Source organism: Mirounga angustirostris, unplaced genomic scaffold, assembly GCF_029215605.1.
Source record: "Mirounga angustirostris isolate CCGP_5_RB_7025 unplaced genomic scaffold, mMirAng1.0.hap1 SCAF_3, whole genome shotgun sequence".
Classification (NCBI taxonomy): Eukaryota; Metazoa; Chordata; class Mammalia; order Carnivora; family Phocidae; genus Mirounga; species Mirounga angustirostris.
Genome location: NW_026991711.1, coordinates 176,144,988 through 176,172,803, shown reverse-complemented (window position 1 = coordinate 176,172,803; position 27,816 = coordinate 176,144,988). Strand labels below are relative to the sequence as shown.

The 27,816-nt window shown below is 54.2% G+C and overlaps 1 protein-coding gene across 12 annotated transcripts in view; it reads left to right on the top strand.

The window, feature by feature from the left end:
• Positions 1–27,816, top strand: part of TNS1 (tensin 1) — a 193,800-nt gene that overhangs the window by 116,243 nt on the left and 49,741 nt on the right. For all 12 annotated transcript variants that reach the window (XM_045868018.3, XM_064587035.1, XM_054506018.2 and 9 more), the window contains one exon: positions 213–329. In XM_045868018.3, the coding sequence (XP_045723974.1) occupies positions 213–329 (117 nt within the window). The remainder of the gene's footprint in view (positions 1–212; positions 330–27,816) is intronic.

Below are 27,816 nucleotides of genomic sequence, written 5' to 3'. Positions count from 1 at the left end.
CACCATAAAACAAGACAAAAGACTGCAAGAAACCAGACTCCTGGGTTCTCTGTCCACTCTAAGCCCCTGGCTGCACCCTACCATGGTCAGGAAAATGAGAAGCCCCTCAGGGAGCAGCCATGGGGGAGCTGTTGGCTTCTTCTGTTTTTCCAGCTGTTGATCCTTTTTTTCCCCCCCTTTCTCTTCACTGCCCTCCCGCCCCATTCCTTCAGGCATGGAACACCTGGAGAACGGGCCGAGCGTGTCGGTGGACTATAACACCTCCGACCCCCTCATCCGCTGGGATTCCTATGACAACTTCGATGGGCATCGAGAGGACGGCCTGGAGGGTAGGTGGCACCTGGGCTTCCAGCTCCCCTCCATGCAGCACTGCCCTGTTCCCGTGGCCTCGGCACTGCTGGTGGGCTGTGGCACCGTACGGGATTCAGAGACGAGGCAGAGGACAGGTCCAGGGCACCTGGGAGAGCTCCCAGTTGGGTGGGGGACTATAAGACAAAACAGGAATGTATGAAATAATGAAGACAGAGCTAAAGAATGTAGCCAAACAGCCACAGTGACCTGACTGGCAGGGGAGGGGTTCTTGAGAGCTGGAGTGGCCTGGGAGGGCTCCTTGGAGGAGGGGGCCTTGAGTGGCATTTGACAAAACTCCCATGCAGCAAACGCAGTGCTTTGTTAGATTTCTTTGAAACCTGCTCTTAGAGGTCTCCAGGCTCGTGGCCTGACTTCCCTGAGGTCAGAGCACTAGGACTTAGACACAGCATGCAGGGCCTACCAGCTTTCATCAATAGCCAACAAAAATGTTTGAGAGCTGGAAACTGATAGGCTCCAAAATTTGAAAAGTAAGCCGCAGCCGAAATTAATGCATGTTTAATTTAGCTACAAAACCTAGCATTATGTCAAGTGGGCAACTGCAACTCAGTTCAGTCCTTGAGAGTTAGTTGTGGGTTGTATTTGTTTGTGTGGTTGATTTGAATGTGGGAGGCGGGGCGGGGCTTCCAAAAGTTAGCATGCCTGGAGCCCAGGAGCCCTTGAGATGCCTCTCTGGGGTTTGGCATAGACTCGCTTTTCTGATTTGGTCCTGGGACTGCAGCATGCGGGAGCTGGAAGGATCCTCAGGACTGTCAGTCCGTCCCCCAGTCTTCCGTTGGGGATAACTTAGACCCCTCCCCCCCCTGGAAGGAAGGGTCTTCTGATTTACCCCCACAGCCAGCCAAGGATATGTCCTTTCAAGGACACCAGCTCCCAGCCTCCAGGCTGCAGCTGGTCCTAGGGTGGGGCTGTGCCGTCCCAGGGACTCTGGGCCCTGTGGCAGATCCGGGTTAGGGAGAGCCAGTCCTACTGGCCCCCACCTTCTCCCGATCCTCTGCACCCCCCTGCCTCCTTCCACCTTCTTCTCCAGGGTTTTGGATTTGTTGACTCCACCCTGCAAGCCTTCTAGGTCTTTTCTTGAAAAAAGATTCTCCCTCTGACCTTTGAGATACCAGAATGAGTGACAGATTTCAGAGCGAGTGGGATGCGGGCAGTGGTTGGGCTAGAATTTAGGGCTTGATGAGAGCATGTTGTTTACAGGCAGCACTGCAAAGTGGATGGCTTGTCCTCAAGCCTACCTCAGTTCCCGTCTTCCCCATCCTCCCCCCAGAGGCCCAGACACCCCACCCTGCTGAGGTACCGCCCCAAGCACTCCTCCCCACTGCCCGGCCCCCTCTGCTGTGCTGAGTGGCTGGGAAAAGGGCAGAGGATGAAATGAATTAGTTCTGAGCTACCAGTGGCTGCCAGCCTAATTGCTCATCCTTCTGGGGATGTTTGCATTTTTAACAAGAGCACTTGGCAATTTGAAGGTATTTTCAATGTTTCCCCATCTCTCCCTGCTGTGGATTCTGTGCAATGGTAAATGTAAAAACCTTCCGTAAACTGTAAAGGGCTAGGCAAACAAAAGGTAAGCTAGTTAGGGGAAAGGAGAGACTGGGGAAGGCCTGGTGGGGACACAGTGGCCATGAGGGAAGGCAAGGGGCAGACGGCGGAGCAGAGGGGGACCGCAGCGGTGAGAGGCAGGAATGGGGAGGAAGGAGAGGCTGAGTGAGCCCCCGACTCTTCTCTCTCGTCATCCCTTCCCCCAGGCAGGGGGACGGAACCAGTGGGACTTTGTGACCAGTGAAAGGTCAGCTCATCCTGCAGGGACAGAGGGGCTCCTATCTAGAGGCTGAGAAGTCGGCCCTGTGCCTGAAGAATGGGAAGGGAAGGCAGGGGAAGCAGAAGGAGGCTCTGCTGTCCTCTTCCCTGGCCCGGCCTGTCCTGACTACGGTTGGCCTGGACCGGGAGCTACGCGGTTGGGGTGGTCACCAGGACAGACCCTGCCTGTCCGCCGCCGCTGGGCTGCATCCCCCACAGGGACAGGAAAGCCAGCCGTGGGGTGGGAGCAGTGATCATTATTCCAATCCTGCTTTTCTTCCTGGCTGGAGACACTTCTGGAAGGTTCTAGGTTCCGGGGCCCAGAGAGAAAAGCGTTTTCTTCTGGCTAATTTTCTTGGTCCAGAGAGGGAAGTAGGAGGCCTGGGCCTGTCTCCTTAGCTGTGGACAAGACTCTGTGCCTCAGTTTCCCCATGTACTAGTTGGGGTAAGGGTAGGGGCACCTTCTGGGGCGCCCAGGAGATGGCTCCAGCTGGAGCCTGGAAGGTGCCTGGGGGCTCCCTGGAGTGGCCCTAGGGCTGGGGGCTGGGCTCTGCGGGTATGTGGTACCCCAGGTGGCTCTGCCTGCTCCCCGAGGAAGTCACGGACCAGGAGAGGCAGGCTAAGCCCGAGGTGCTGTAGTAGTGTGGGTGAGCACGCGTGCTTGAGGCCTGACTGCCTGGGTCCGGTCCAGGTCCAGGTCTCAGAGGCCCCCCTCTGTAACTGAAAGCCTTACTTAGCCTTCCTATGGTCTCAGTTTCCCATTTTCATGGAAAGCAGTTTAGGTAGGGGTCCAGAATGTGGCCTCTGGAGCCAAATTATCCGGGTTCAGATGCTCTGACAAGATGCTGTCCTCTCAGGGCCTTGGTTTGCTCTGCTGTGAAAGGGGGATTGGGTCGACAGATCGTTTGGCGCACATTCTGGGGAGTAGGAGCAGGGGCGGCGGCCTGTTGTGGCTCCTCAGGAGTCTCTGACACGTCAGTCGTGACTGTGGCCAGCATCTCAGGCGTCTGCAGACAAGGCTAAGGGGGGCGCCCATCGGCCTCGGGAGCCCGCTCTGGCTTTGCCACGCTCCAGCCATTGCGGGTCACCGTTTCGCCTAACGCTCACAGCTACTCTGTGCAGTGGGCACTGTCATCGTGCCTGGGTAGGGAAACTGGGGCACAGTGAGGTTCAGTAACCTGTGTAAGGTTGTCTCGCCAATAAAGAGCAGATCTGGGTGTGGAACCCAGCGCTAACCACCGTGCTGTTTTGGTAACCACAGATGCCTGTATTCCGGGCGCCAGGTCCCGTGACACTCCCTGGGTGCCACTGAGCTTGGATGAATCTGCCCCCTCCGTCCCCACCTCTCACCTCTGGGCCGACCAGAGGACCCCTGTCCTGAGTCTCAGGGTGAGGGAGGGGTTGGATGCAGCGGTACCTGGAGCGTAGCAGCTGGGAGGGCACCGGGCTGGCCCCGCGGCAGGTGCTTAGCTGGGCTTCAGTGCAGGGAAGAGCTGAGGCGCATCCCTTGACGTCCCTACACTGCCCCCCTCCCCCACCCAGGAGGGTTTGGGGCTGCTCACAGTGCGATGCCCTGGTGAGGGGATGGCCTTGCAAAATAGGGAGGGGTGGTGTGTCTGAGGTGAGGTGAGGCCATTTCTGGAAGTGGCACACCTCTCCTATTTCAGGCCCGGTGAGGGAGGGGGATGGGAGAGGCCAGGCCAGTCCCTCTGGAGGCCCCCGGGTGACTCAGAGGGGAAGGCAGGGGGCACTGAGCCAGGCACTGGGGAACAGAGAGAGATTATCTCTGGCCTGGGCTGCTCCTCGAGGGCCCCCTGCTTATGGTGAGGGCCGTCAGCCCTCCACCCCCTGTTCCTCCTGCTCCTGCAGGAGACCCTGCCTTAACCCTTTGTGCCGGGAACTACTCTGTGTTTAACCCCTTCCTTGATGCCTGCACCCCCGTCTCCCTCCAGCCCCCCCATTCCCAGTTCAAGTTTCCACCCCCTCACGACATCGCTGAGCGATCTCGGCAGCAAAATTAGGGAAGAAAATCCATGGGGCTTCTGTTCTCTGGGGTGGTCCGGGCCAGTCATGGAGCCTGTCTGATGCCCCACTGCCACGGTGAGGACCCTGAGGCTCGAGAGGCCGGGGATCTGCCAGAGGGGGAGGAAACCCTCACGCGTGGAGCCCCACTTTGCGTGACCTCCACTCTTGTTGTACTGACCCCATTGTGCCGATGGGTGTCGTGCTGGGGGGGAGGTCATGACATAGGACATGGGGTTGCTGTTGAATCCAGGGGTCTGACTCTGGTCCCTTCCCACCTCCCTTGGAGCTCAGCATATTCAGCGCTCCACACCCGTAATTCGGGTGGTCCTTGCAGATGCTTGTCCAACTTGTCACACCTTCAGAGGGCAGAGTGCTCACCACCACACGCGGCAGGCCGTTTCACTTTGTACAGGTCCAGTAATTGAACCAGAAACAGAGGGAAAAGAGAGAGTTGCCTGTGTGTGGTGGACCATGGATGCTCAGGGACCCGTATTGCTCCCTGCACTCAGGCCAGAAGGAAGGGGAAGTGATAAAAGGTAAAGAATCAGACAGAAGCTCACTATCAAGAACTTTCTGACTGGAGAAGAGTCCAGGCCTTGGGACATGTGTCTGGGGAGCAGGGAAAGCACCTGCCGTCTCTGGGACTCCTTACGTCGGGAGGAGCACCGTCTGGTGAACCCCACAGGCTGGTGTCTGAGTCTGTGTGGGCGGTCACAACAAAATCCCACAGACTGTGCGGGTTCAATAGCAGACAGGCGTGTTTCCACAGTTCTGGAGGCCAGAAGTCTGGGAGCATAGTGTCAACAGCCCTTGTAGAGGGCGGGGCTTGTAGAGGGCGGGCTTCTCCCTTGCCTCCGTCCTCCCTCTGTGTGCGTCTGGGTCCTGATCCCTTCTTTATAAGGACACCAGTCAGGCGGGACTGAGGGCCCACTCATGCAACCACGTTTTAACTTAATTACCTCTTTAAAGGCCCTATTTCCAAATACAGTCCCATTTCTGAGGTACTGGGGGTTAGGACTGCGACATATGAACTTGGGGGGGAAACACGTCAGCCCATGACACCGAGGAAGGAGTTTTCTGGGTTGCCTGTAGTTGGATGCCTGCAGCCTTGGTCCTGAGTTGGGGGAGGGGGGGAAGAGAAGGTCCAGGGCTGGGGGAGGGGAGAATGGTCTGGCCCCCCACCAGCCTCCTCCTTGCAGGCTGTCTCTGTCTTCCTCTGGTTTGGTCTGGAGCCTGCCAGCTCAGCGCTCTGGCTGACACCACATTTCACAGCCTCCAGAAGCCCCATTAGCTGTTTGGCCTGAGTTCTGAAGCCCCGTGCCCAGATCCCAGCTCCCTGTGGGTGGGAGTGGGGCTGTATTTTTTGCCTATGCTGCACAGAGCAGCCTCCAAATTCCTCCAGAGTGTTCCAGGGCAAGCCTTCTCGGAAGCGAGTTCCATACCGAGAGCTGTGGGCTGCCTTCCACCTCCAAGCAGCCCAGAGGCTGGCCAGGCCTGAGTTGCCTCACTGTCCCCATTCACTTCTCCTGTCCCCTAACCTCCTTGGACACTGAGTTGTTCAGGGTCTCTCGCACCTTAAGTGGGTATCGGGGAAGAGGGGTGCGTGCTGGGCACAGCAGCGGATTGCTCAGGGCCAAAAGAAAGAATGGAGACCATGACAAGCCCCCGGGCCTGGCTGCAGATGGCAAGGGCAGCTAGGAACCACCCCTCTTCTGGGTTTCTCCTGCGTGGTGCCCATCAGGCCTGCCTTTGTTTCTGTGGGAAGTCCCCCAAGAGCCAGGGGCTGGTGACAAGGGGGTGTGGTTTTGTGCCCAAGCTTCTCAGCCCTCAGGATCTGTGAGGAGAGACATTCCCTTCCTCAGGGGTGAGCTTCCAGTTCTGTAGGACACCCAGTGCCTCCTAAAGCACTGTTGTCTGAGCCGGGGAAGAGCCTCTGTGATGGCAGCCAGGAGTCCCTGGTCTGCGGTGACTTCTCCTGAGCTGGGCTTGTCCAAGAATTCTCTGATTTTTTTTTTTTTTTTTTTTTTTTTGAGAGAGGAAAGAGGGAGGGAGAGAGACACAGCAAATAGTCAGAGAGTGAGGAGGAGAGAGAAACAAGTAAGAGACCAGCAGAGAGAGACAGACAGACCCAGACAGACATTGGCCTGGAGATTTGGGTTTGGGTGTCCTTGGTAACTCCTTTTCTTTAGATCTCCCTTATTTCCTGTAAAACGAGGGGATCGGAGGACTGGTTCTTTCTGTTTATTTGAGCTTGATCGTTGTTTCTTTCTGTGAGTTGGGAGGCGCTAAGATGGACCTGCTGTATTTCCCTCTCAGACCTTTCCACCTCGTGAGCTTGGAGCAGGGAGAACAGTGTAGCTCAGTGGTGGTTGTAGAAGTCAGGAGAGGCTTGGTTATGCTAGGTAAAAAAAACCCCAAATTCTTACTCCAAAAAACATATATATATACTTCTTGCCCATGCTGCAAGGGGCCTGTGTTCATGTGGGTTGGCAAGGGGCCTGTGTTCATCGTATTTACTCCAGGCTGGCGGTGGCTTCATCCCATAGCTGTTTCCATCATTGCTGCCACAGTGGGTGGAGGACACTCTGAGTGCCTCCTGCTTCTGCCCAGACGTGACACACATGCCTTCTGCTGACATTTCATTGGCCAGAGCAAGTCACACACCCAAGTCTAACGTCAAAGGGGGCAGAGAAATGGTGCACGGAAGACGGAAAGTGGAAATAATGTTGAACAGATTAAGATCTACTATTGGGATGAAGTCTGTGGGATCTAGAGTCTAGATCTGGTTCCAAGCCCTGTTGTTTATAAGTGTGTTTCTTGGTCAAGACACTTTACCTCTCTGAGACCCAAATGTCATATCTATAAAATGGGTACAATAACGGTACTTTCCTCATGAGATTGTTGTTAAGATCCAATGAGGTAATGTATGTGAAAGGTGAAATCCAGAGTGCCTGGTATTTACTATGCTGGTGGTAATTTGTGTCTATTATTATTATTATTATTATTATTATTGAAGTACTGGAGGAGGGAAGGTAGAGAGGTGATTTAAATGTATACAAGCCCTCTCTTCTTGAGAAGAATTCCACATCCCTCTGGCCCCTCTACTCTCTGGGAACCATCTATAGCTGGCTCTGTTCCGGGAGCCCCGCTCTCTCGGGAGTTGCGAGACTTGCCTCTGACATCACCTTGCTGTGTGACCTTGGAAAAGTTACTTCTCTCTGGTTCTCAGTTCCCTTATCAGTGAATCGAGGAGGATGGATTCCAAAGGGGATTCAGCTCTAAAGCCCTAACGAAGATCATGACCAGTGCCAATGACTAGATGATAGCGAGCCTTGGTACCCAGCTGGAGCCAGGCACCACCAACTGCCCTTTCTCCTGGTTACTCCTCCCCAGTAGGACTACTAGGCACAACTTGTAGGGTGTGCTTACGCAGCCCCTTTCTTTGTCTACCACTGCCCTTAATCTGTTCTCTGCTGTCCCTGCGCCCGCATGGTAATAGGGCGAGTCCCGGGCCTGTTGTGGCCACTCTCAGGGAATGAAAGCCCTTCTGGTCCATCGACAATGTGCTCAGTGCCAGTGGACTTGGCACTTCAGTCAGTCCGCTCTCTTCCCCTTTGTTGGCTCCTGCCTGGCACCAGTGCTGTGTGTACGTGTGTGAGGAGGCTCACTGGGTTTTCCCAACTTATGGGAAGAGAAGGAAGGAGGGAGGGAATCAGGAGGGGGTTCCTGCCCACCGGGCACACACTGCTTCAGGCGGGGGACAACCCTTCTGGGCCCACGCGTCCCTCGCTCCCTGCAGCCTCTTCCTGCCGAAGTCTGGTCAGCCCAACAGGTGGCCCTCTCGGACAGCATCTGAGGGGGCCCCAGGCCGGCCTACATGCTCTTGGCCTCAGGCAAGCCTGGGATGGAGGTGGCCAAGGCAGCCCCTCTGTCTGTCCCCCCGCCTGCCTTCTCACCTTTCAGACTTTTGGGCCTGAGCCAGGCTCTGTCTCCCCTGTGCTCTGTGCTCTGGAAGACTCACTGGGATTGGGGGAAAAGCCCCCAGCAGCAAAACCACACTCTCCAAAATTTCTCTTGGACTCTCCCCCTTCCTGATCCTTTTCCTCCTGACATGGGTGTGTGTGAGGTAGTTTACAGCCACAGAACACTTTTCGGCTTCTCTCTCTCTTAAAAAAAAAAAAAAAAAATATATATATATATATATATATATATATATATATATATATATATAACAGCTAATATTATATATTCCCAATATCATGTAATAAAATTGTATTCACGGATATAACTTAATACCGGCACTCCAGCTGATTTAAAGTGTACGATTCAGTGGGTTTTAGTATATTTGGGGTTGTACAACCATCACCGTAACCTAACTGTGGAAACTTTTCATCGCCCCCCCCGCCATTGACAGCCACCCCCCATTTCTTGTCCCCATCCCCAGCTTCATCTCCTTTCTCTCCTGACAGATGTGAATGTTCTGCAGATTTCCTGTAAATGGAATTATCCAGCACGCGGCTTTCTCTCACTGAGCATAATACTTTCAGGGCGCATGCATGTTGGAGCGTGGGTCAGTGCTTTGCTTTGGTTGCTGAATAACACTCCATTTATGGCCACACCACAGTTTGGTCATACATATCTCAGTTGACGAATGTTTTCTTTGTGTCCACTTTTTGGATATTTTAAAGAACACTGCTGTGGACATTCGTGGACCAGTTTTCGCGTGGACTCTGGTTTTCACTTTTTCTTGGGTAGATACCTAAGGGTGGAATTTATGGGCCATAGGGTTGCAGTATGTTTAATCATTTGAGGACCTGCCAGACTGTTTTCCAAAGTGGCCGCACCATCTTACATCCCCTGAAGATTCCAGGGTCTCGGCGTCCTCACCACCTCCTGTCTTCGGGGCTCTAGCCGTCCTAGTGGGTATGAAGTGGGATCTCACTGGGGTTTGGGTTTGCATGTCCCTCATGATTAATGATGTTGAGCTTCTTTTCACATGGTAACTGGCCACTATAGATGTGTTTGTAGAGAAATGTCTATTCACATACTTGGCACACTTAAAAAAATCCTTTTTTTTGTTTGTCCATTTGCTGTTGAGTTGTAAGTTCTTTATCTATTCTGAAGACAGGTCCCTTATCAGATCAGTGATTTGCGGCTGTTTTCTCCCCTTCTGTGGATTGTTGTGTCTTCCTTCACTTGATGCCCGCGGGTCTCTCTGCAGTGCTTTGTGTGCTGATCGCCAACCTTACTCCCGGCGTGAGGCGTTCATCTTCCCGGGACCTCTGTCACAACTGAGATCCCAATACTTCCACGTTGACATCTGGTTGCAACTCGGGTTCCCATTTTATAGATGACGAAACAGGTAGGAGCAGAGAGGTTGGGGGCCTCGTCCAAGGTAGTGTCCTGAGTAAATGGTGGAGGCAGGACTCCAGTGTGGGGGTCGGGAGCCAGAGTTAGGGATCGATACTCCTTCCTAGTATTTAAGGATCTTGATTGAAAAGATGATTCATCTCCAGCCCGAAGTGCTTTCGGCTGCTTGGTCTGATCGCTTTCCAGCCCTAGAGCTGGTGCTTCAATGGGCCTAGGAAAGCGGCCCCATGACACAGAGAGGGAGGCCACGTCTCGGATCCCTGGATAGCAGAGCAGGACAGAAGTGCATGACTTCTGCCCCCGCAGTGCCTCAGTCACCCACATGGCCCCATGTCCCTTCATCTCCCCGAGGCCAGGCGGGGTGAGGGAGGGTAGCCCCTCCTCCAGAAGGTGGCCCCTTTGGGTTGGGAGTGAGACAGTTAGGTAGCGAGGGAACATAGCCCCTGTGCCCACTCTGGAAGAACACTTGTGCCCCATGCTGAATATTTGCCCCTGACCTACTTTCATCGGGTTTAGCTTTCTTGTCTTCTGAACTTTTGGGGAAGATGTGGGAGGAACCAGGAAGAGAGGAGTGCAAGATTGCAGGTGGTCCCAAATAATTCACGAGGAGGTTCCAGGGATCCCAGAGTGATGTGTCTGCCTCATATCTCTGAGCAGAGGGTTTTAGGGGGTGATCGTCTGACCGAGAGCCTGGGGTTCGGCGCCAGACTGATTTTTGTTGGGAAATCCTAACCTGGTTGCTGGAAAGGGCAGCCCTTCTGGCATGTGACTTCAGGGGATGGGGTTGGGGGGACAGGGATGGGCAGAGAGGGAGAAATTCACAGCTGCTGCAGAAATCTTCTGTCCCTGTTCTGTCATGTCCTGTAGGACACAGGGCTTAGTCTGCAGCAGGAAGGGTTTGAGTTAGCCACCTGGTGGAACTTCCTGGCTGTGAGAGGGGATCAGCTGTGGTGGGGAGTTGGGTCCTTGTCCTCTTGGCACCCTTGGGCAGAGATGTCAAGAGGCAAGGGAGATGGGTCTCCATGTGGGATGGCCTGCACAGACATAGTGACAGAGGCAGGGATAGAATGGCTTCTTGAGGAGGACCTGGTACCTTCTCTTCCCCCAGGTGGGGGGAGTCCTCTCTCTTGACTTCCTGCAACGATCAAGAGTGCTGAGAATCCAAATGCAAAGTCGGCCTGACCTTGTGGGTAGAGAAGATTACACCAATGACCCAGCATCTGCCAGCCACCTGCTTAGTGGGGCGAGGCGGGGCTTGTCCTGGTGCCCTCAGACCCTTCTTTGGCTCTGTTCTGCGAGGCAGCTGGTAGGCGGGGAGAGTAGTGTCTGCCCGTGGAACATTCAGTAAACCAATACCCTCTGGAGTGAATGTGCCTTCGGTCCTCTGTAATCTCTGCCATCGGGTGGAGGTTGGAAGGCCGGAGCCACACTCGGAGCGGACCAGAGCTCCTGGCCAGTGGCCTGGGCCGCACGTCTGCCCTCCTGCTTTGCTCAAATATCCAGCTCCAGCCAGGGCTGGAGGAGAGCACTCTCCCCCTCCCCCACCTTCTCCTCCTCTGCCAGACCTGTAGACAAGTGCAAGTTCGCTAGAGCCCGCAAGACCCCATATACCGACTCTAACTATGTCCAAGGAAAGACATTGAAGCTTCCATTAATCAGATCTTGCTTCCTCCCCAGCTGTGGCTTCTTTTCACCCATCATCCCTCTTGCCCTCCTTCCCTTCTTCCTTCTCTCCCTTCCTTTGCTCTCTCCTTTCTTTCCCCCGAATCCTTACCGATCACCTCCTAGGTGGTGGGCACTGCGCTGGCCCGGGCGCTACAGATGCTGTAGAAAGTCGTGCCCTGGAGTTGCCTGCAGACAGAATGGGAGGGGGTGCGGCACCACCCGCTGCGTCCCAAGGCCACGCCGAGAAGGATCTCGGCCAGGGCCACGGCTTCTCAGGAGAGAAGCAGCTACGGTGATGCTCAGAGGGGGACAGCCCTGCAGAGGGGCTGTGTTTGTACTGGGTCTGGGAGGGAGACGTGGCATGGAGAGCAGAATTGTTTCCCAATCTAGAAGTGGCATAACAACATTGCGCCAAGGCTAGCTAGCGGAGGGAAAGAAAAGCAGTCGATTCAGACTGACCCCGCTCTCACCACTGCTGTGGTCCTGGGGTGGGTGAGTGGGATGCTGGAGCCCGTGAAGGTGGGAATGTTGGAAAGGGTGGAGGTGAGGGTGAGGGGAGCGCCTAGGGAGCCGCATACCGGGGGTCCAGGAGGGGAGTGAGAACCAGGAGAGTCGGAGAAAAGACAGCACAAAATCACACACACAAAAAGCACAGAATCCTGCTGCAGATGAGTCTGTTTGCCTTTTTTTGACCTTGGGCAGATAGGTTAGCCTTTCTGACCCTCAGTGTTCTCACCTGTAAAGTGGGGCAAGGATGGCACTTCTCCTCTGGGGCCGGGGATTACATGAGATCATATGCGGGCGCCTAGGTCTGTGCCTACGCACACTAAATCAGCGGTTCATGTTTGTTGTTACTGATACCACTACTTGACCTTGGGAGCTATTTTATAAAATGCTTCCCGGAGTGCAAGTCAGTTCATTTTTTGGTGATCGTAGGTGTTGACCTGGACTTTGAACCTGGACCTCTGGCTACACGTTCCGTGTTCTTTCTACCATGCGGAACCAGGTGTGGGTGTCTGAACCTTTTCCCTGGCACCCTCCAAACACCAGGTTCCATTCCCATGCGGAGCTCCTCCCTCTGCTCTGGGGTTGGGGGACTTGTGAAGGTCACACCCATAGCTGGGGGCAGAGCCAGCCCTAGCTCCCAGGGTCTTTTCAGGGTCTTCACCTCCATGGGTCCTGCCTCCCTGGCTCCAGTCATCCATGATGCCCAGGCTATGGGTTATGGTGACTGCTGGCGCAGGCCTAACGTTTCTTCTTTCTCTTCCATTTGAGAAAACAGAGTGCAGGAGAGTGAGAATAACATGATTGTAAGGGTAACCTTGAATCCGCTCCACCGACAAGAAAAAAAGAAAAAACAAATTGCCTGTGTTCTCTGGTACATGGACTGTCCTCAGTAACATTCACTCATTCAGTCAACAAATATTTCACTGAGAGCCTACTATGTGCCAGTCACTGTTCTAGATACTGAGGATATAGCTGCGAGCAAAACAAAGAGCCTTGCCCTTGTCATGATTATATTCTAGTGGGAGAAGAGAGACAATGAAAAAAATTTTAAAGACATGATAAGTAAACGAGAGAGCATGCTAGAAGGTGATGAACACTCTGGGAGAAAATAGAGCAGAATAAGGGTGGTTGGGGGGGGTTGAGGGGTGAGTTGAAATTTTTTAAAGCTGATCAGCCCAGCCCTCACTGAGGAGGAGACATCTGAACGAGGACTTGAAGGAGGTGAGAGAGTCAGCCAAGAAAATATCTGAGGAAGAGCATTGCCGGTAGGGGGGCAGCAAGTGCAAAGGTCCTGAGGCAGCAGCTTGCCTGACACGTAGGCTTGGGAAGCATCAGAGGGGCCAGTGTCACTGCAGTGAAGGCTGTAAACAGTGAGGTCAGAGGTAATGGGGACCAGGTCATCGGGGTTTGGTAGCCATTGCAAGGATTTGGCCTGTATCCTGAACTTTTTCATCTAATGATGTGTCATAGAGACCCTTCCATAATAGTTTGTAAAGAGCCATTTTACCTTTCTTCAGTTGTATCCCTTCCACTGTACACTTGTTCTGTGTTTTATTTAACTGGTATTTTATTTAACTGTATTTAAGTAATATGGACATTTAAGTTGTTTCTGGTCTTTTGTCATTTTTGAAAATGCTGCAGAGAATAACCTCGTACGTACCCCATTTTGGTTTGTGCAATTCTATCTGTGGAAGTGGAGTTTGTAGAAATGGAATTGCTGGGTGAAGAATACATGTCTATGTAATTCTGATAGTGCCAAAGTGGCCTCTGTAAGGGTTGTATTGGTTGGCACCCCCCACCAGCAGTTTGGTTAGGGACTCGGAGGAAGATCCACCTCTGCCTTCTATACGTACGCTCCGTACGTGAGACACTATTGGGTACCCATCATTTCCTGTACTTCTCAGGACCCTCCTGTGAGCTGACTAGTCTTGTCCCTATTTCACAGATGAGGAAATAGGCACAGAGAGCTTAAGTAACCTACCAGTGTTTGCATAGCCAGGTGGGTGTAGAGGCTGGGATTCTGATGCCCACCTTTTCTCACCGTGGCTTCACAGGGGCAGGGGTCTGAGGAGCTCTGGCCCTCTGCCCCCTGCCCCTCACGAGTGAGCATGTGGACCTAGCAGCCTGGGTTTCAGAGGGTTTAAGACTCCTGAAAACAAGAGTTAAAATGGAAAGCCTGCTTGCCTGGCTCTGCCATCACTGCGCCTGCGTTCTGGAGACCCTTGCTGGCCAGCAGCAGGCTGTGCAAGGAGGCTGTCCTGAGGGACCTGGAGCCACACAGGCTAAGCTGGCCTCCCCGGCCGTCCCTCCCCTCATCAGCCCCGGTGGTGAGACCTGGCAGGCTGTGATCCAGCTAATTCTGCTCCAGGTGGGGCGCTCCCTGCTGCTTTCTGCTGCGTCAGCTCGCTCCCGGGATTGGGTTTCAGCATTTCATCGATGAAAATAAATCAGCCTCTTTATTGCCCGGCATGGCCCTCATGAGCTCTGCAGCCGGGCGTGTACTTCCAGATTTCCTGTAAGTCACTATTTCTGTCCTAGCCCCTGGGGGGCCCTGGGGCTGCTGCAGAAAGAGCCTCAGATGAGCTTGGAGCCCGGAGCCACCTGGGTGGGACCAAGCAGGAGAGGAGAATCAGGCTCAGTGCCTGGCTGAGCATTTTCTCTGAGCTGGATCTTCGAGCATCTAGAGCTGACCAGGAGTTCAGGGGTCATCTGGTTATGCTCTCCCACTGCACAGAGGAGCACCCTGAGGCCCCTCAAGGATCACTCCTTAGTACACTGGCCCCTGACTCCCAGGCTACTGCTGTTTGCTACTGGACAGCCTTTTTTCTAGGTCTGTTTATTGTGCAGTGGCGGGTTAGGGATATGAGGACTGAGTGGGAAAGAGTGGGATTTAGCTGCTGCAGGCTGGGCAGAGAGATCTGACATCCAGGAGAACTGTCTTGCCTTGGGGGGACATGAGAAAGGAGAACTGGTGGCAGGACTGGATTTTCTTGAGGTTCCTTCCACCCCACACATCTGTCTAAATGGGGTGAGTGACCTTGGTTCATGGCCGTGGGGGAACAAGGCAAATTCTAGAGCGCTCCGACAAGGCCCCAACAAGGTTCTGTGTGCAAAGGGGACTCTGGAGTCTCGCCTCAAACTCCCTTTTCTCCTGCCCCTCCCTTTCTGTGCTCAAGCATTATTTGCAAGCACAGGACTCTCTGGCAGGGACGTGGGGCGTCCTGCCTCAGATGGCAGACCTGCTGGGGTCTCTCTCCTACCCTCCGGGGCCAGGGCCTATCCAACCCCCGGGGGCTTTATCCAGGCCACAGTGGGACTCCCTTGTCTGGGAAGCAGCTGAGGAGCTGTAGTGGGCGGGCGCCAGGAGCTCTGACTGCCTTGCTTATCCTGGACCGCCCGGCCTTCACATCCTTACGGCTTGTCAATGCCCTGATGCTTGTCAGAGACTTTGCCTTGGGCTGCTCTGATAGCTTTAAAAATTGTCAGCAGCAAAGTGTTCTTTGATGTTTGTTCTCCTCCTTCTCCAGGGGCAGTGAGATCAGATTTTGATATGAAAGCTCAAAGCTGCTCAGATCTTTTCTTCTCCCTTCCTGCCTCCCTGCCCCTCTCCCTCTGTCTGAACACTGCTTGCAAACCTTCCAGAACCAGGCAGGCGCTCTTCATGTGACACAAGGAGAAAAAGAAGCCTGGGGGTAGTGCCCTGGCTCCTGCGTCCTGTCCAGGTCTGTACCCCATGGTTCTGTAGCTTCTGTGGGTCAGGAGAGTCACTTCCAACTTGTCCCTCTGTAGCAGGGACTGCCAGCTTCTGGCCACACCTGCTCAGGTGTGTGAGCTCATGCACATTGCCTAGCAGACCCCCATGGAGATGCCTATATGAGCCTCCCTAATGCTGATGCACATGGATGGACCCATTTGGGAAAGGACCCATTTGGGAAAGAAAAACTTCCATTTGGGTTGCAGAGACCCAACCAGTTTTGCCACCTACACCCATATCCATACGCACTCAGGCAAAGAACCACACAGACCCCTTTGCATATACTCAGCGCCTACGCAGAGAACCACAAAGGCCCCCCACTCGACATACACCCACCACTCATTCACAGACCCACATAGACCTCTACCCCACCGCATGCCCCACAGTGGTGATGGGGCTCTAATTATAAAACTGCATGGCCAGTCCGATAACCAGTAGTTATGTGTGGTACTTAATGGGCCTGTTTGGGGTCAAGAATGGGGATTGATCCCTAATTGCAGAGATGGGTTCCTTTGCGTGAATTTTGAACCAGCCCTATAGTGGTTCCCTACAAGTTTCCAGGAATGCTTGGAGCCCTGGAAGCATCATTAGGCTACATGCGTAAAAGCCCTAGGGGACCACCTGTTTTGGGCAGGTTGTTCTGAACCAGCATTGTGCTTGGTTGTCACTCTTCACTCCCTTCTTCCTGATGGATGCCTCTGGCTCTCCCCCTTTGCCCCTCCCTCTCCTTCCTTCTTCCTCTCTGGGAAGCAGAAAAAGCATGACCCTCAGAGTTAGATTGGCCATGTGATCTTAAGCAAGCCACAACTCCCAAGCCTCAGTCTCTTTATCAGGAAGATGGGGACGATAGTATCTCCCTTGAAAGGCACTTGTGGAAGCAAGTGTGAGAGCATCCGTGGAAGGGCGGACACACAGTAAATAACCTGCCATCCCCGTTCTGTGGCACTCTCCCATTCTTCCCGGGTCCTCAAGCTCTGCAGCCCCCTCCCCATTTCCCTCCATCCTTCTCCAGGTGGTCATGCCTTGGGAGGCTGTAAGAGTGGGGAGAGGCAGGAGGAGGTGTGTGGGTATGCCCCTGACATTTGTCCCACCTGGACATCTGCCTGCGTGTTGACAGTTCCCTTCCTAAGTAATCCTCTGGCACAGCCGCTCCTACCCTCTTCTCAGGGAATGCTATCCTGAGCCTGGTCCTGGGTGGGGGGGCACTTGGAGACCCTGGAAGGCCTGGGCCGTGTGAGGGGTGCCCAGAACCTGCCCTCCCTCCACCTCCCTCAGCTTCAAGGTCAGCCCTGCCTCCCCTCTGCGCTGGGCTGGAAGGCGGGAGGAGGTCCTGGGGAGGTCTGTGGACATGTTTTCATCCCACACACAGTGTCCCACCCCACCGGGCAGCAGGCCTCTCGCTGTGCTCCCCCTTCGCCCACCTGACGTTCATTCAACCCCTCGACGCTCGGCACACCCGTGCCTTTCTCCTCCTCATGGTTCTGCGCAGAACCAGCTCTTTTAGAGCTCAGAGTCATCTTGTTCTTCTCTCGCATTTTACCACTTTGGAGACTGAGGCCCAGGCAAGGGAAATGACTTACCCAAGGTCACGTGGCGAGTCAGCGGCACAGTGGGGACTGGAAGCCAGGACTCGTGAGTCATAGTGCCGAGCTTTGTCTCTCACACCCCAAACTCCCTCTGCCCTCAGGCTGGCTCACGGAGCCTCAGCTGCGGCACACCTGAACTTGGACTGGGTAATTGCTCGTTGCTGGGCCCCATCCTCTGTGCTGTAGGATGTTTAGCAGCATTTCCACCCACCAGATGGCAATAGCATTTCTTCTAGATTCGACAGCCCAGAATATTTCGACATTGTTCCACGTTCCCTGGGGGGGAGGGGCATATCACCTTGGAGGAGGACCACTGGCCTACCTGTCCTCAGCCCTTTGCCTCTGGGGCCTTAGCTCTCCCGCTGTACGGTGTGAGACAGCCCTTTTCTCTTTTCCTGCTTCCTGTTTCTCTTCCAGGATCGGCTGCTTGAAAACCAAAACACTCAGCCATTTTATTCCTTAAGAGAAAGAGTACAAAATCCAGGTTGGGGAAGATGCTTCCACACCTGCCAATGAAAAGAAAGCACTGGGCGGGAAGGGGGCTGAAGGAGGGGACAGAAGGAGACTGGGCTCCCTTCCTCCCTGGAGGACCCTTGGTGTGATTGAGAGGCCCTGCGGCACCCCACCAGCCCAGCTATGGGGTCTGCAGGCCAGAAGCTCATCCTGCAGGGGATGGAGCATGCGTTAGATTTGCATGTGGATAGTCTTTCTTAGCTGTAGAATTGCCCTTAACTATTCTGCTCTGTTTGCATGGCCAGACCCAGAGACCTTTGAGGGTCTAACGTAACAGGGTTTCTGGTGCCCTTTGGGCATCCCCCTCATGGTGTCTGACTCAGCTCTGGCCGTGGAGAGAATTTTCTTCTGGGAGCTGGGGGCCCTGGGTGGTTAGTCTCTGCTCCAGTCCCGGCCCAATATGCAAGGGTAGGAAAATTCCCCTGCCCTGAGTCTTGGACCACATCAGGGTGTGTGTGGGGGAGCCTGATGAACTCAGGATGTCCTCTGGGTTGACCATGCTGAGACTATAGGGATCATCAGCCTGGGCTGGCAGCCCACAGCTGGGCCTCGTATGGCAAATTTGGGGTCTCCAGTACTACTGAGCATCTGAGGGGCTCCAGAAGGTCACTGGGTCATGTCCCTGCTCTAGAGCTTGTATTTCATGAAACTGTCCTGCCCAGGGCTGTCTCAGGGGACAGGGCACACCCAGCTGCCTCGGAAGAGTGAACAGTATTTTCATCTCTCAAGCTTAGCTTCACCCATCTCCCATGCAGAAAGACGTTTGCCCCAGCTATTTGAGAAAAAAAAATTTTTTTTCTCAAATAGAAAGTGGTAAAATTTTTTTCAAACCAGATCTACCACACCCCCTGCCCAGTACTTTCCTGTCTGTGTGAAGGCAGCTGAAATCTTGCCCCTGTCCTCCCCCCACCCCATGCGGAAGCCATCTTGGGAGGCGGGAGAGGGGGTGGCATTTTCCGGCCTGCTGTTGGCAATGACCAAGCTGGACAGTCTTGGTATTTATTAGCTGAGCAGCGTCATGTTCTCAGATTCCGGGCTGTTTCGTTTGATGCCGTGATTTTCGAAAATGGAAAGGGCAAGGCACATGATATGCCCTGAAGTTGAAGCATCAGGCATGCGCATCTGCACCCCGGGGGTGATAGGGTCACCAACGTGTAGCTCCACCCAACGTGGAGCTGGGTTAGGGAATGAGGAGGAGAAAGCAGAGGTCATGGTCATAGTTGTATATATGTGGCCACCTCATTGAGAGCATCTCTCTGTGCTGTGTCCTGTGCCAAGTGCTTTATATGCGTTATATCAGTCTTTGCAGTACCCTCTGAGATAAAAATACTAATGTACCCATTTTGCAGATAAAGAAACTGAGGCTCAGAAAAATTAAGGAATTGGCCCAGGGTTGCACTAAGTTAGTAAGTGGTAGTGTCTGGAATCAGAGCAGTGTCTGCTTGATACCCTAAGCCCGTGTTCTTAGCCACTGTGTTCCTGAGCGAGAAGGGCTGGGTATAACAGGCCTCATTATTAAAGGTATGGTGTCCAGAAAGTGGGAGGTGATAGGCCTATGGGGCTCCTTACTGGTCAGAGAGCCACATGGGTTGTTTGTGGGTCCCTTGCTTCAGAATGATAAAAACCGCTGGAAGCGAGTGCTCAGGTAGGGAAGAGAAGCAAAGGGAAGGTATGGTGTGGTGGGCTCAGGGACTTCAGGCTGGGTCCAGGGGAGACCGGGCCTGTCAAAGAAGAGACTTGGGAGGACATGCACACATTTAGTATCTAAAGAGCTCTCATGTGGCAGAAATTTGGCTTGTCTGAGCCATCCCATAGGGCACCATATGGCCAGTTAGTGGAAAAACAACAGGGGGCTAAAATCTACTAATTACAGCCATCAAAAGATGAAATGGGTGTTTTGGGGAAATAGTAAGATTCCCCATAACTGAAAATAGTTAAGCACAGCTAGTATTAGTTTTTCCCAAACCTGGCTGCCTCCCATTCTCAGCTGGGCAGTGTTTTACAGTTCAGATTTCCCAGGCTCCACCTCTCACAATTCTGCTTCTGAAGGTCTGGGGTGGGGCCAGGGGATCAGGGTTTTTATAAAACTCTCCCCAGGGCCTTCTGGTGCAGCCAGTCCCTAGATGGGAGTAGAGCACCATAGGATGGAGTTGTTACTTCCAGGGACTGTGGTGTGGTGGTGTTTCCAAAGTGTGGTATGTTGGCCAGGTTGACAGTTACCCATAAGATGATTTTAGGTGCATTTATTTTAATGCATATTAGAAGAAAAAAGAATAGACTTTACACTATATGTATATATGATTATTGATGCTTAGAACTACTTGAACTTAAGTTTATTTTAACAATTACAAAATTTTGTTTTATTTTATTTTTTTAAAATTACAAAATTTTATAAAAATAGTGTTTATGGGATTCACAGATAAACAAGAGGGTTGTATGCAAATAAAATATCCGTTAACCCTGATGCGGGTGGGGGTTGAGTAGGAACATGGGTGGACAGGAGCTTGGGGTTTGTTGGTTAGTCCCAGGTGGCTCTGTGGAGATAGGTGGATAATTGCAGTAGTTTGTCCAGATTGTGCTCTTCCAACAGTCCAGCCCTGGGAAAATTGGAAGTCCTCCTGCCCCCAGTTCTGGAAATCCACTTCTCCCCTCCCCATTCTTTTTTTTTTTTTTTTAAGATTTTATTTATTTATTTGACACACAGAGAGACAGCGAAGAGAGGAAACACAAGCAGGGGGAGTGGGAGAGGGAGAAGCAGGCTTCCCGCCGAGCAGGGAGCCCGATGTGGGGCTTGATCCCAGGACCCTGGGATCATGACCCGAGCCCAGCGCCCCCGTGTAATGACTGAGCCACCCAGGCGCACCTACCCTCCCCATTCTTAATGGCTCCTGTGAATTCTGTGGTATGGGGCGGTGGGGGGGGAACCTCACCCATCTTGTCCCTGAAGATGCAGTTAAGACAGGACACTCGATACCATGTTTGCTCTTCCTCTTATTTTCTTTCTTTACTCTCAGAAAAAAGCAGTGAGAGAGTGAGTGATAGGGAGGGGGCCAGGGTTGAGATGTCGGCTCAGGAGAGGGAGGAGCAGGTGATCTGTACCTGGCATGCCTCTCCCTTCTGAACCTGCAGTGCCCAGGCCTGGCTGTGGAGGGTCTGGGCACCGGGGTGGGGGTGCTGCAGAAGCACTTTGGGGTTGCAAACTAACTGGGGTCCTCAAGGAGACAGCAGGCCCTAAAGCCCCTATGGGGCTGGCTGCAGACCCCAGGCCATCTCTTACCCACTCTGGGAGCTGGCTTGAGACATTCACTGGATGTGAAAATAAGTCACCAGCATCGTGCACATAAGAGTTAGGGTCTGGTGTCCCACTGTCAGGGACTTCTGGCACTTCTTAGGGCATCCAGGATCGTGGTGGGGACTTTGGGCAGCTCTCGTGGTTTTGGCGGATGGGCCTGCTTTAGGTCTGGGTGCTTGGGGGTGAAGGTGGATGTCACTGACACTCTGAGAAGTTATTCTCTCTGCCATCCATGATCTTTATAGATTGGAACCAACTAATACCGATAGCTAGTCAATTGGAGGCATCCTAAGTGGCCTGGTGGCTCGATGTCCTGGGCCAGATGCCCACTTGGCCTTCCCAAAGTCGGGCCTCAAGAACTGTCAAGGTTGCTGGGCCAGAATCCAAAGCTTTTCCCTGAGAATGTAACTTTGGGCCACCTGCCCGCCCCCCCCTTCTCAGAGACCTGCCTGGGTGACACCTCGGTTCCTCTCCTCAGGCCCGTTGTCACCTCTGGGAACTACAGGGGCTTGTAGGGTTTTTTTTTCTCCTCGTTTTATAAGCCAAGGAAGTGTCCTGGCTCCTAGACTCTGCCCCGTGGTGGGGGTGTGGGGGAAGGAGGGGGAGAGGGAGGGGAAAAAAGATTTCCACCTTATTGTTCAGCAGCTGGAAAATTGTTGTCATCTGTTCTGCCTTTCATTTGCTGAGAGTGGAAAAAAATGTGGAAAAATTTGGGGAAATAAATCTCAGTACCCTCGTCGGAACTCTGGCCCTTCCCGCCAGCATCCCGCCAGCATCCTGGCCACTCAGCTCCCGGGGCCGGTCTTCCCACTTCGCTGGGCACCGGGGCCCTGATGGGTCTGGGCCTGGGGCCGGGCCGGGCCGGCCGGGCAGGGGCAGTTGCTGGGCTGGTCTCTGCGCCTCGCTCCGTGTGGAGGGCTTGGGAAGCCACTGTGATGTCATTCAAGAACCGCATAGCTACAGGATGATAAGTGAAGCCCTGGGGACCCAGCTGGCTGAAATTACAGACAGAGTTTTCTCCCACTGGCTTCCTATAAGCCAGAGCGAGGCCGAGCTGGCCGGGAGGGGGAGAGCGAGCGGAGGGAGCGAGCGGAGGGAGGGGTGGTGCGTGTGGACCGGGCAGGAGGGCCGGGCGGGCGGCGGCACTGGCCCCTCCCACCCCTGACAGGCTGAGTGAGCCCGAGCTGGACGCAGACTGCCTTGGGGCTGTAGCCATGGAGGAATTATTTGAAACTTGAGGCACAAGGAACAGAGAGCAAATTAGAGCAGTTATTCTCCTCCCCTTTCTGCCTCTCCGTCCAAAGGGTAAGTGTCCGTGGGGCATTTGTGTGGGTCCTTGGGTGGCTCTCTGTTGGACCTGGGGCTGGGGGGCTTCTGGGCTCGGGCACCGGGATCTGCCGTGGACTTGGCCCCAGGAAGCGCGGCTGTGGGAGGGGAATGCATGGGGCCGTGGCCCATGGCGCTGCCTTTGGAGGTGGACCCGGCTGCCCTGCTCCTGGCCTCGCTGCCCTGGGACTCGGAAGAGCCACTGCCTCATGTCTGAGGGATGGCTGAGTCTGTGGGTGGGGGGCAGTGTGTCTGAGAGGGCCGCGCTCTTTGGGAGTAATGGTTCACAGAGGATGAGGATGGGGTGGCGGGTGGAGGGAATGTGGTGGCGGCATGGCGAGCCCCTGAGACACTCCTAGTGGGACGTGTATTCAGGGCACCCCCCATTCGGTGGTCTGAGCTTTGCGGGCCCCCCAGTGCTGACCATTCCCCTGTGGACCACCCGCGGGCTCCCATTCCTGGCTTTCCCCCAACATTGGCAAGGCTTGGAGTGGCTTGACCGTCCTACTGGCCAGGGATCCCCGAGTGTCCGGGCAGGCACCCTGGCCTGGCAGAGAAGGACTTCGGTTGTTGTGGGCTCGGGTGCTATTTTTACTGTCCCGAGTGCCTGTGATATCTGGTGCCCGGAGAGGCTGCGGGCAGGGAGTGGGAGTGCCAGGCTCTGCTTATAGCGCCTGGCATGGGAGCTGAGGGCCAGGCTGGAGTCAGGAGGCTGGCCTTGCAAGTTCACATTTGCCCCACAGGCGTGGGCCGTCCTGTGACCTGGGCAGGTCCTTCCATGCCCTGGTCCCTCGGGTCTGAAATAAAGGTCAGGATTGAGTTTTCTGTCCCTGCTCCCTCTCTCTGGAGGAATTTAAGTAAGATGGTATCTGTGAAAGTACCGTGGGTCCTTCCTGAGGAAGGCCTGGGGACGCATCTGTCATCAGCGCTCCATGAAGCCCCATGTATTATATTGGGAGGTTCTTGGTCTGCAGCCATGGTTGCCCCCCTGGCCCCCAGACTCCAGTCATCTTCACCTTGAAGGCCATTAGGAGAAAGAGCAATGAACCTCCCTGCGCTGGGTGACCTTGGTGGGGGGGGGGTCCCCTGGGCCTGCTGAGTGTCACTGTCCTCCTGTAAAATGAGGGGTGGGCAGTGGATTCACTGATGCCCTGAGACGGTTCAGCTAGAATCCCCATGGCGTTTGGAAAGCTCTTTTGGCTCCGCTGACTTCCTGGAGCCACCGGAGACAGGAGCAGCCCATGGGGGAGGCTCTCTTTCCCATTTCTGTTTGAGTGCTGACTTCCTCCATCCTCCAGGCCCGCAGGCTGACGTTCAGTCCAGGGCTCCATTTGGACATTGGGCCTTCTCTCTTTCTTGCCACAGCAGAATGATGGAGGTGGCCACCCACTACCCCCCCACCCTCCCCGGGGCCACAGAGGCAGGTTTGTGGGTGACTCTGGTGAGGTCACTTGTATGGGGCACAAAGCCACCTGTTAAAAGGTGGACAGCAGCCTTGAGAAGAATCTTATTTCTCTTTGGTTCAGTCTCTGAGAAGGCAGTGGGTTCCCTCTGAGTGCTATTAAGCAGGAAGACAGGCAGGTGTCTGTTGGCCACTCTGGCCTCATCTGTCTCCGTCCACAGGGCCTGACACCCCGTGCCCATCAGCAGATACCTCCCAGTGTGAACCTAAGTCTCTTGGGCTGCACCTGTTGCCTGCTCGCTGCCATCCCAGAGGCTGTGTCCCCTTTGTGTTCTTCCCCTTCAGAGACTTGGGGACTTCCCTTCAACCCGAATTCTGCTGACCTTCAGAGTCCCTGACGAAGCCCATTCCCATCTGGAGACGTTCCAGAGCTCTCTGCAGCTGTGAGAAACAAAGAGCTGCCTTAGTCCCCGGCTGCCTGTGGGATGGGAGGTCGGCACGGGTGGAGGCCAAGACGGTCACAGTCAGGGTCACAGGAGATCCCTGCCACTGTTGCCACGGTGTCTCTAGAGGACCCCAGGCCATGCCTGAGCCGTGGGGCTGAGGTTCTGCACACCCCTGTCCATCCTCATCTCCTCACACTCCCCTCCCTCGGGCAGGTCGCAACTCAGTGGGCTCCTCTGGGTTGGACCCCAATTGTGCTCCTCCAGCTGGAAGATTTTCCTTTTTTATGTGTTCTCCTGTTTCTCTTGGATGCAGCCTGGCATTCTTCATGGAGTCCCGGGCAACAGAGAGGGATCGCCAGAGGCAGCACCCTGTTGGATGCCTACATTTAAATTTAAGATCCATTGGTGGACTTTGAGGTGTCCATTCACCCCCTGCAATTATGTGCACAATTTGTGTTTGTGCATTTTAGGGGCAATTATCAGGTATGGGCTTTCATCAGGTATCCCAAAGGGTCCTTAGTCTATGAAAGTTAATGTCCACTGGCCTGGAGTGGGGCTGGGGAGTCCTCTGAGGGACACCATGGGGCAGGCTCTGGCTCAGGACCTCCACTGTGCCCAGCCTGGGCGACCAGCTGTGTAGAGTCCTCCTCTGTCATGATATTTTCTCTTTTCTCTTTCCTTTGGGAGAAGCTTGGGTCCCCCCTGAACCTCCGATTTTTCACATCTCTGGATGGCAGCAGAAGAGTGCCTCGGTGGCTCACAGGACTATATATAACTTCTTGGACTATTTAATGTGATGCAAGAGGCATTTATGAAACATGCAATGTGTGCCAGGCCCTGCTTCTGCTGAGCTGTCCTATAAGCCATGCAGGTTATGCATTAAGCTCCAAGAGGCACTGTTCACATAGACCCTATCATGAAGGGTCCCCTCTGGGAACCAGGCACAGGGGGGGCAAAGGCTTTTCTCGAGGAGCCCCCAGCTTAGTGGGAGGACAAACATGAACAGCAGTAATGACCAGCCAGTGGGTGATTTGTGTTACAGGAGTTGTCTGCCCAGGGCAACAGGAACTCAGAAGAGGTTAATCTCAGTCTGGAGGGCTGTGAAAAGGGTTAGATTGTGGGATGCTTCCCAAAGAACTTCAGGCTGAACTTGAAGGAGGAGAAAGGGGTTTTCCAGGGAGCTTGAGAGTTGTGGGGAAGAAACATGAAGAAGCATCTTTCAGGAGAGGGAACAGCATGTGCGAGGCCCAGAGTAGAAAAGAGCATATGGATAGTATGAGGAGTGAAGGGTGTTGGGGGTATTGAGGACAGTGAAGGTGAGGCTTTAAGCATTTGAATCTCACTCCCCAGGCTTGGAGGCCAGGCTCTGTGTGGTTAAGTGGTTGATGCAAGTGGACTTGCCATTAAGATGGGGACCATCCTTCTGAGTAATGGTTGTATCTGGCACAAGGGGTTGAAGGGGTGCTTCTCCACTGTCTTCTCTCCAGAACCACATTCCTGGGACCTTCCTGGTACCCAACCCCATCCTCTGGCTCCCACATGCTGCCCCTCAATAGCCCTGGCCCTAACCCCGGCCTGGCTCCCTCCATGGCTGAGGGAGAATCTGTGACGAAAGGGTTCACATGTCCAGGCCTTGCTCTCTTGGCTGCTTCTTGGCCAAGCCTCAGCCCTTGTCAAAGCTCACGTACTTCCTAGATGCACACGCATGGCCTTTGATGCCCCACTCCCTGTTTAAGGAGCTGAGATTCCCTTTGGGTGTGCTGGGGCCCCAGTCTGCCTCTAAACTACCTGTGTCCAGGGTGGGCGTGATGCCTCTTCCTATTGGCACTCCTTGATTTTCCTCTACATTGGTTGGTTATCACTCTGTTCTGCATAATATATTTTAATGAGTTGCTATTCTGCTGGACGTGGACCCAAAGGACTTTTTATCCTGAAGGGCCCCATCCTGAAAACCTTAATAAATCATTCACTATTCAAAACAGGCCTGCTGGTTGGACAAGGAAGGGTCGCTCCTCGCTGACTCATCGCCAAAGGAACCTTCTTTCTTGGAGTCAACCAGGCTGGCACCTTTTATTCTGCATGGTTGGGCCATCTGTCCTGACCTCTAAATAAGCGAAATTTCCACACTAGACATTAGTAAGAGAAGTAGGGGTCCTTCATCTCAGAGTCCAAAGTGCTGGCCACTGGGGTCAGGGTTTCTCAAGATATCATCCACCTATGTGAGCCCCAGAGCCTTGGGAGAGTTAAAATACTGCTTTTTGGCCTCGCCCCAGGCCTATGAGTGAAAATCGTTGAGGGTAGGGCCCCAGCATCTACATTTTTAACAACCCCCGGAGCAGATTCCTATGAACATCAAAATTGGAAAACAACCACCCTAAACCCAGGTCACCTCTTGCATCCCATCGTTCTTCCATTCTCTTTGCAGTGTGCGGGATGCACACATCTCCCCTTCCCTGCATCCTGCCCATATTGTGCTTCTAGCACCACGCACACCTCCATGGCTTGCTGGAGGGAGCCTAAGGAGTAGGTCCACGTCCAAGTCAGCTGGGGATTTTCCTCAGAGCTTTCCAAAAGCATGACTCGCACATCTGGATTACGGCCGCCGTGGAAGAAGGGCCTCTTGGTGCAATGAGGCTCAGTGTTGAGGGTGGAGCTGGGGTTTGGAGCTGCTGCTGGGGGAGCCAGGAGACATATTCAGACAAAGCGAGTGGGGCCTTGAAGGGACCGTGGGCTTCTCGGCTTCCCTAGAGAAGCGGCCGGGGAGACGGCCCACGAGACAGGATGTTCTGGCCGGCCCGCTCGTGGGGCTGCGAGCTCCCCCCTCTGGGCTGCTCGCAACCTGTGTTGCCCTTGCCGGCTGTCCTTCTGCTCAATTTTCACCCATGCGGGTACCCCTGGCCCCGATCGGGCAGGTTCCTCCTCTGTCCCCTGCTCCCTGCCGCACTGGGCGTCCAATGCGCTCTCACCCGAGAGGATTTGGCTGAGTTGGCCGTGCCCCTGGAGTCTGCTGGAACTGAGTTGGATCTCATGGCCTCTCGGCTTGAGAGCCTCGAAACCATCTCCCCCCACCCTCTCCTCTGGCTCTGTTTCCCTCCTCCTCCTTGCTCTGCCTGCCTCTCTCTTTTGCCCTTCCTGCCTTAATAGATTGAAACCGACGTTGTGTTCCGGCTTCTTGTGGTCCTGCTAAGTAGCACTTAATGTGGCCGCAGTGGCCCGGCAGAAGGGGAGGACGAGCATGTGTGTGTGGGGGGTGCGCTTCATCTCTGATGGGAGGAACAGGGGTACCTGCCACGCTGGGTCACTCCAACGCACTGGGCTCTCAGAGGAGCCCTCCCGGGGGCTAGACAGACCCGGGATGGGCCTGGGTGTCCTCACGGTCCCCCCTTGATGGGAAAAGGAAGGCCAGTGAAGGTGCAGGACAGCCCGGAGCATGGGGCCAGCACTCGGAGTCAGGAGCAGTGGGCTCCTCCTTGGAGGACAGCAGTAGACATTTCCATTTGTATTGTGTGAAAAAGATTTAGTTAAACAATCTACACTTCTTCGATTTTCTTGCTCAGCCTTGGCGGCCTGGCAGTTACTGTTCCTGATGTAGCTGCAAACAGTGGTCCGTGCGGGGGTAAATTACATGGCAGAATAGGTTTAATATCGACGTTGTCAGAATCAGTGAAGGGGCCAAAAGGGGCAAGATGTCAGGTGCTGGTAATCAGTGTGAATTCTTCCTCCCTGCCTCCCTCGGGGGATATGCTTTTGTAGCTCTCTTG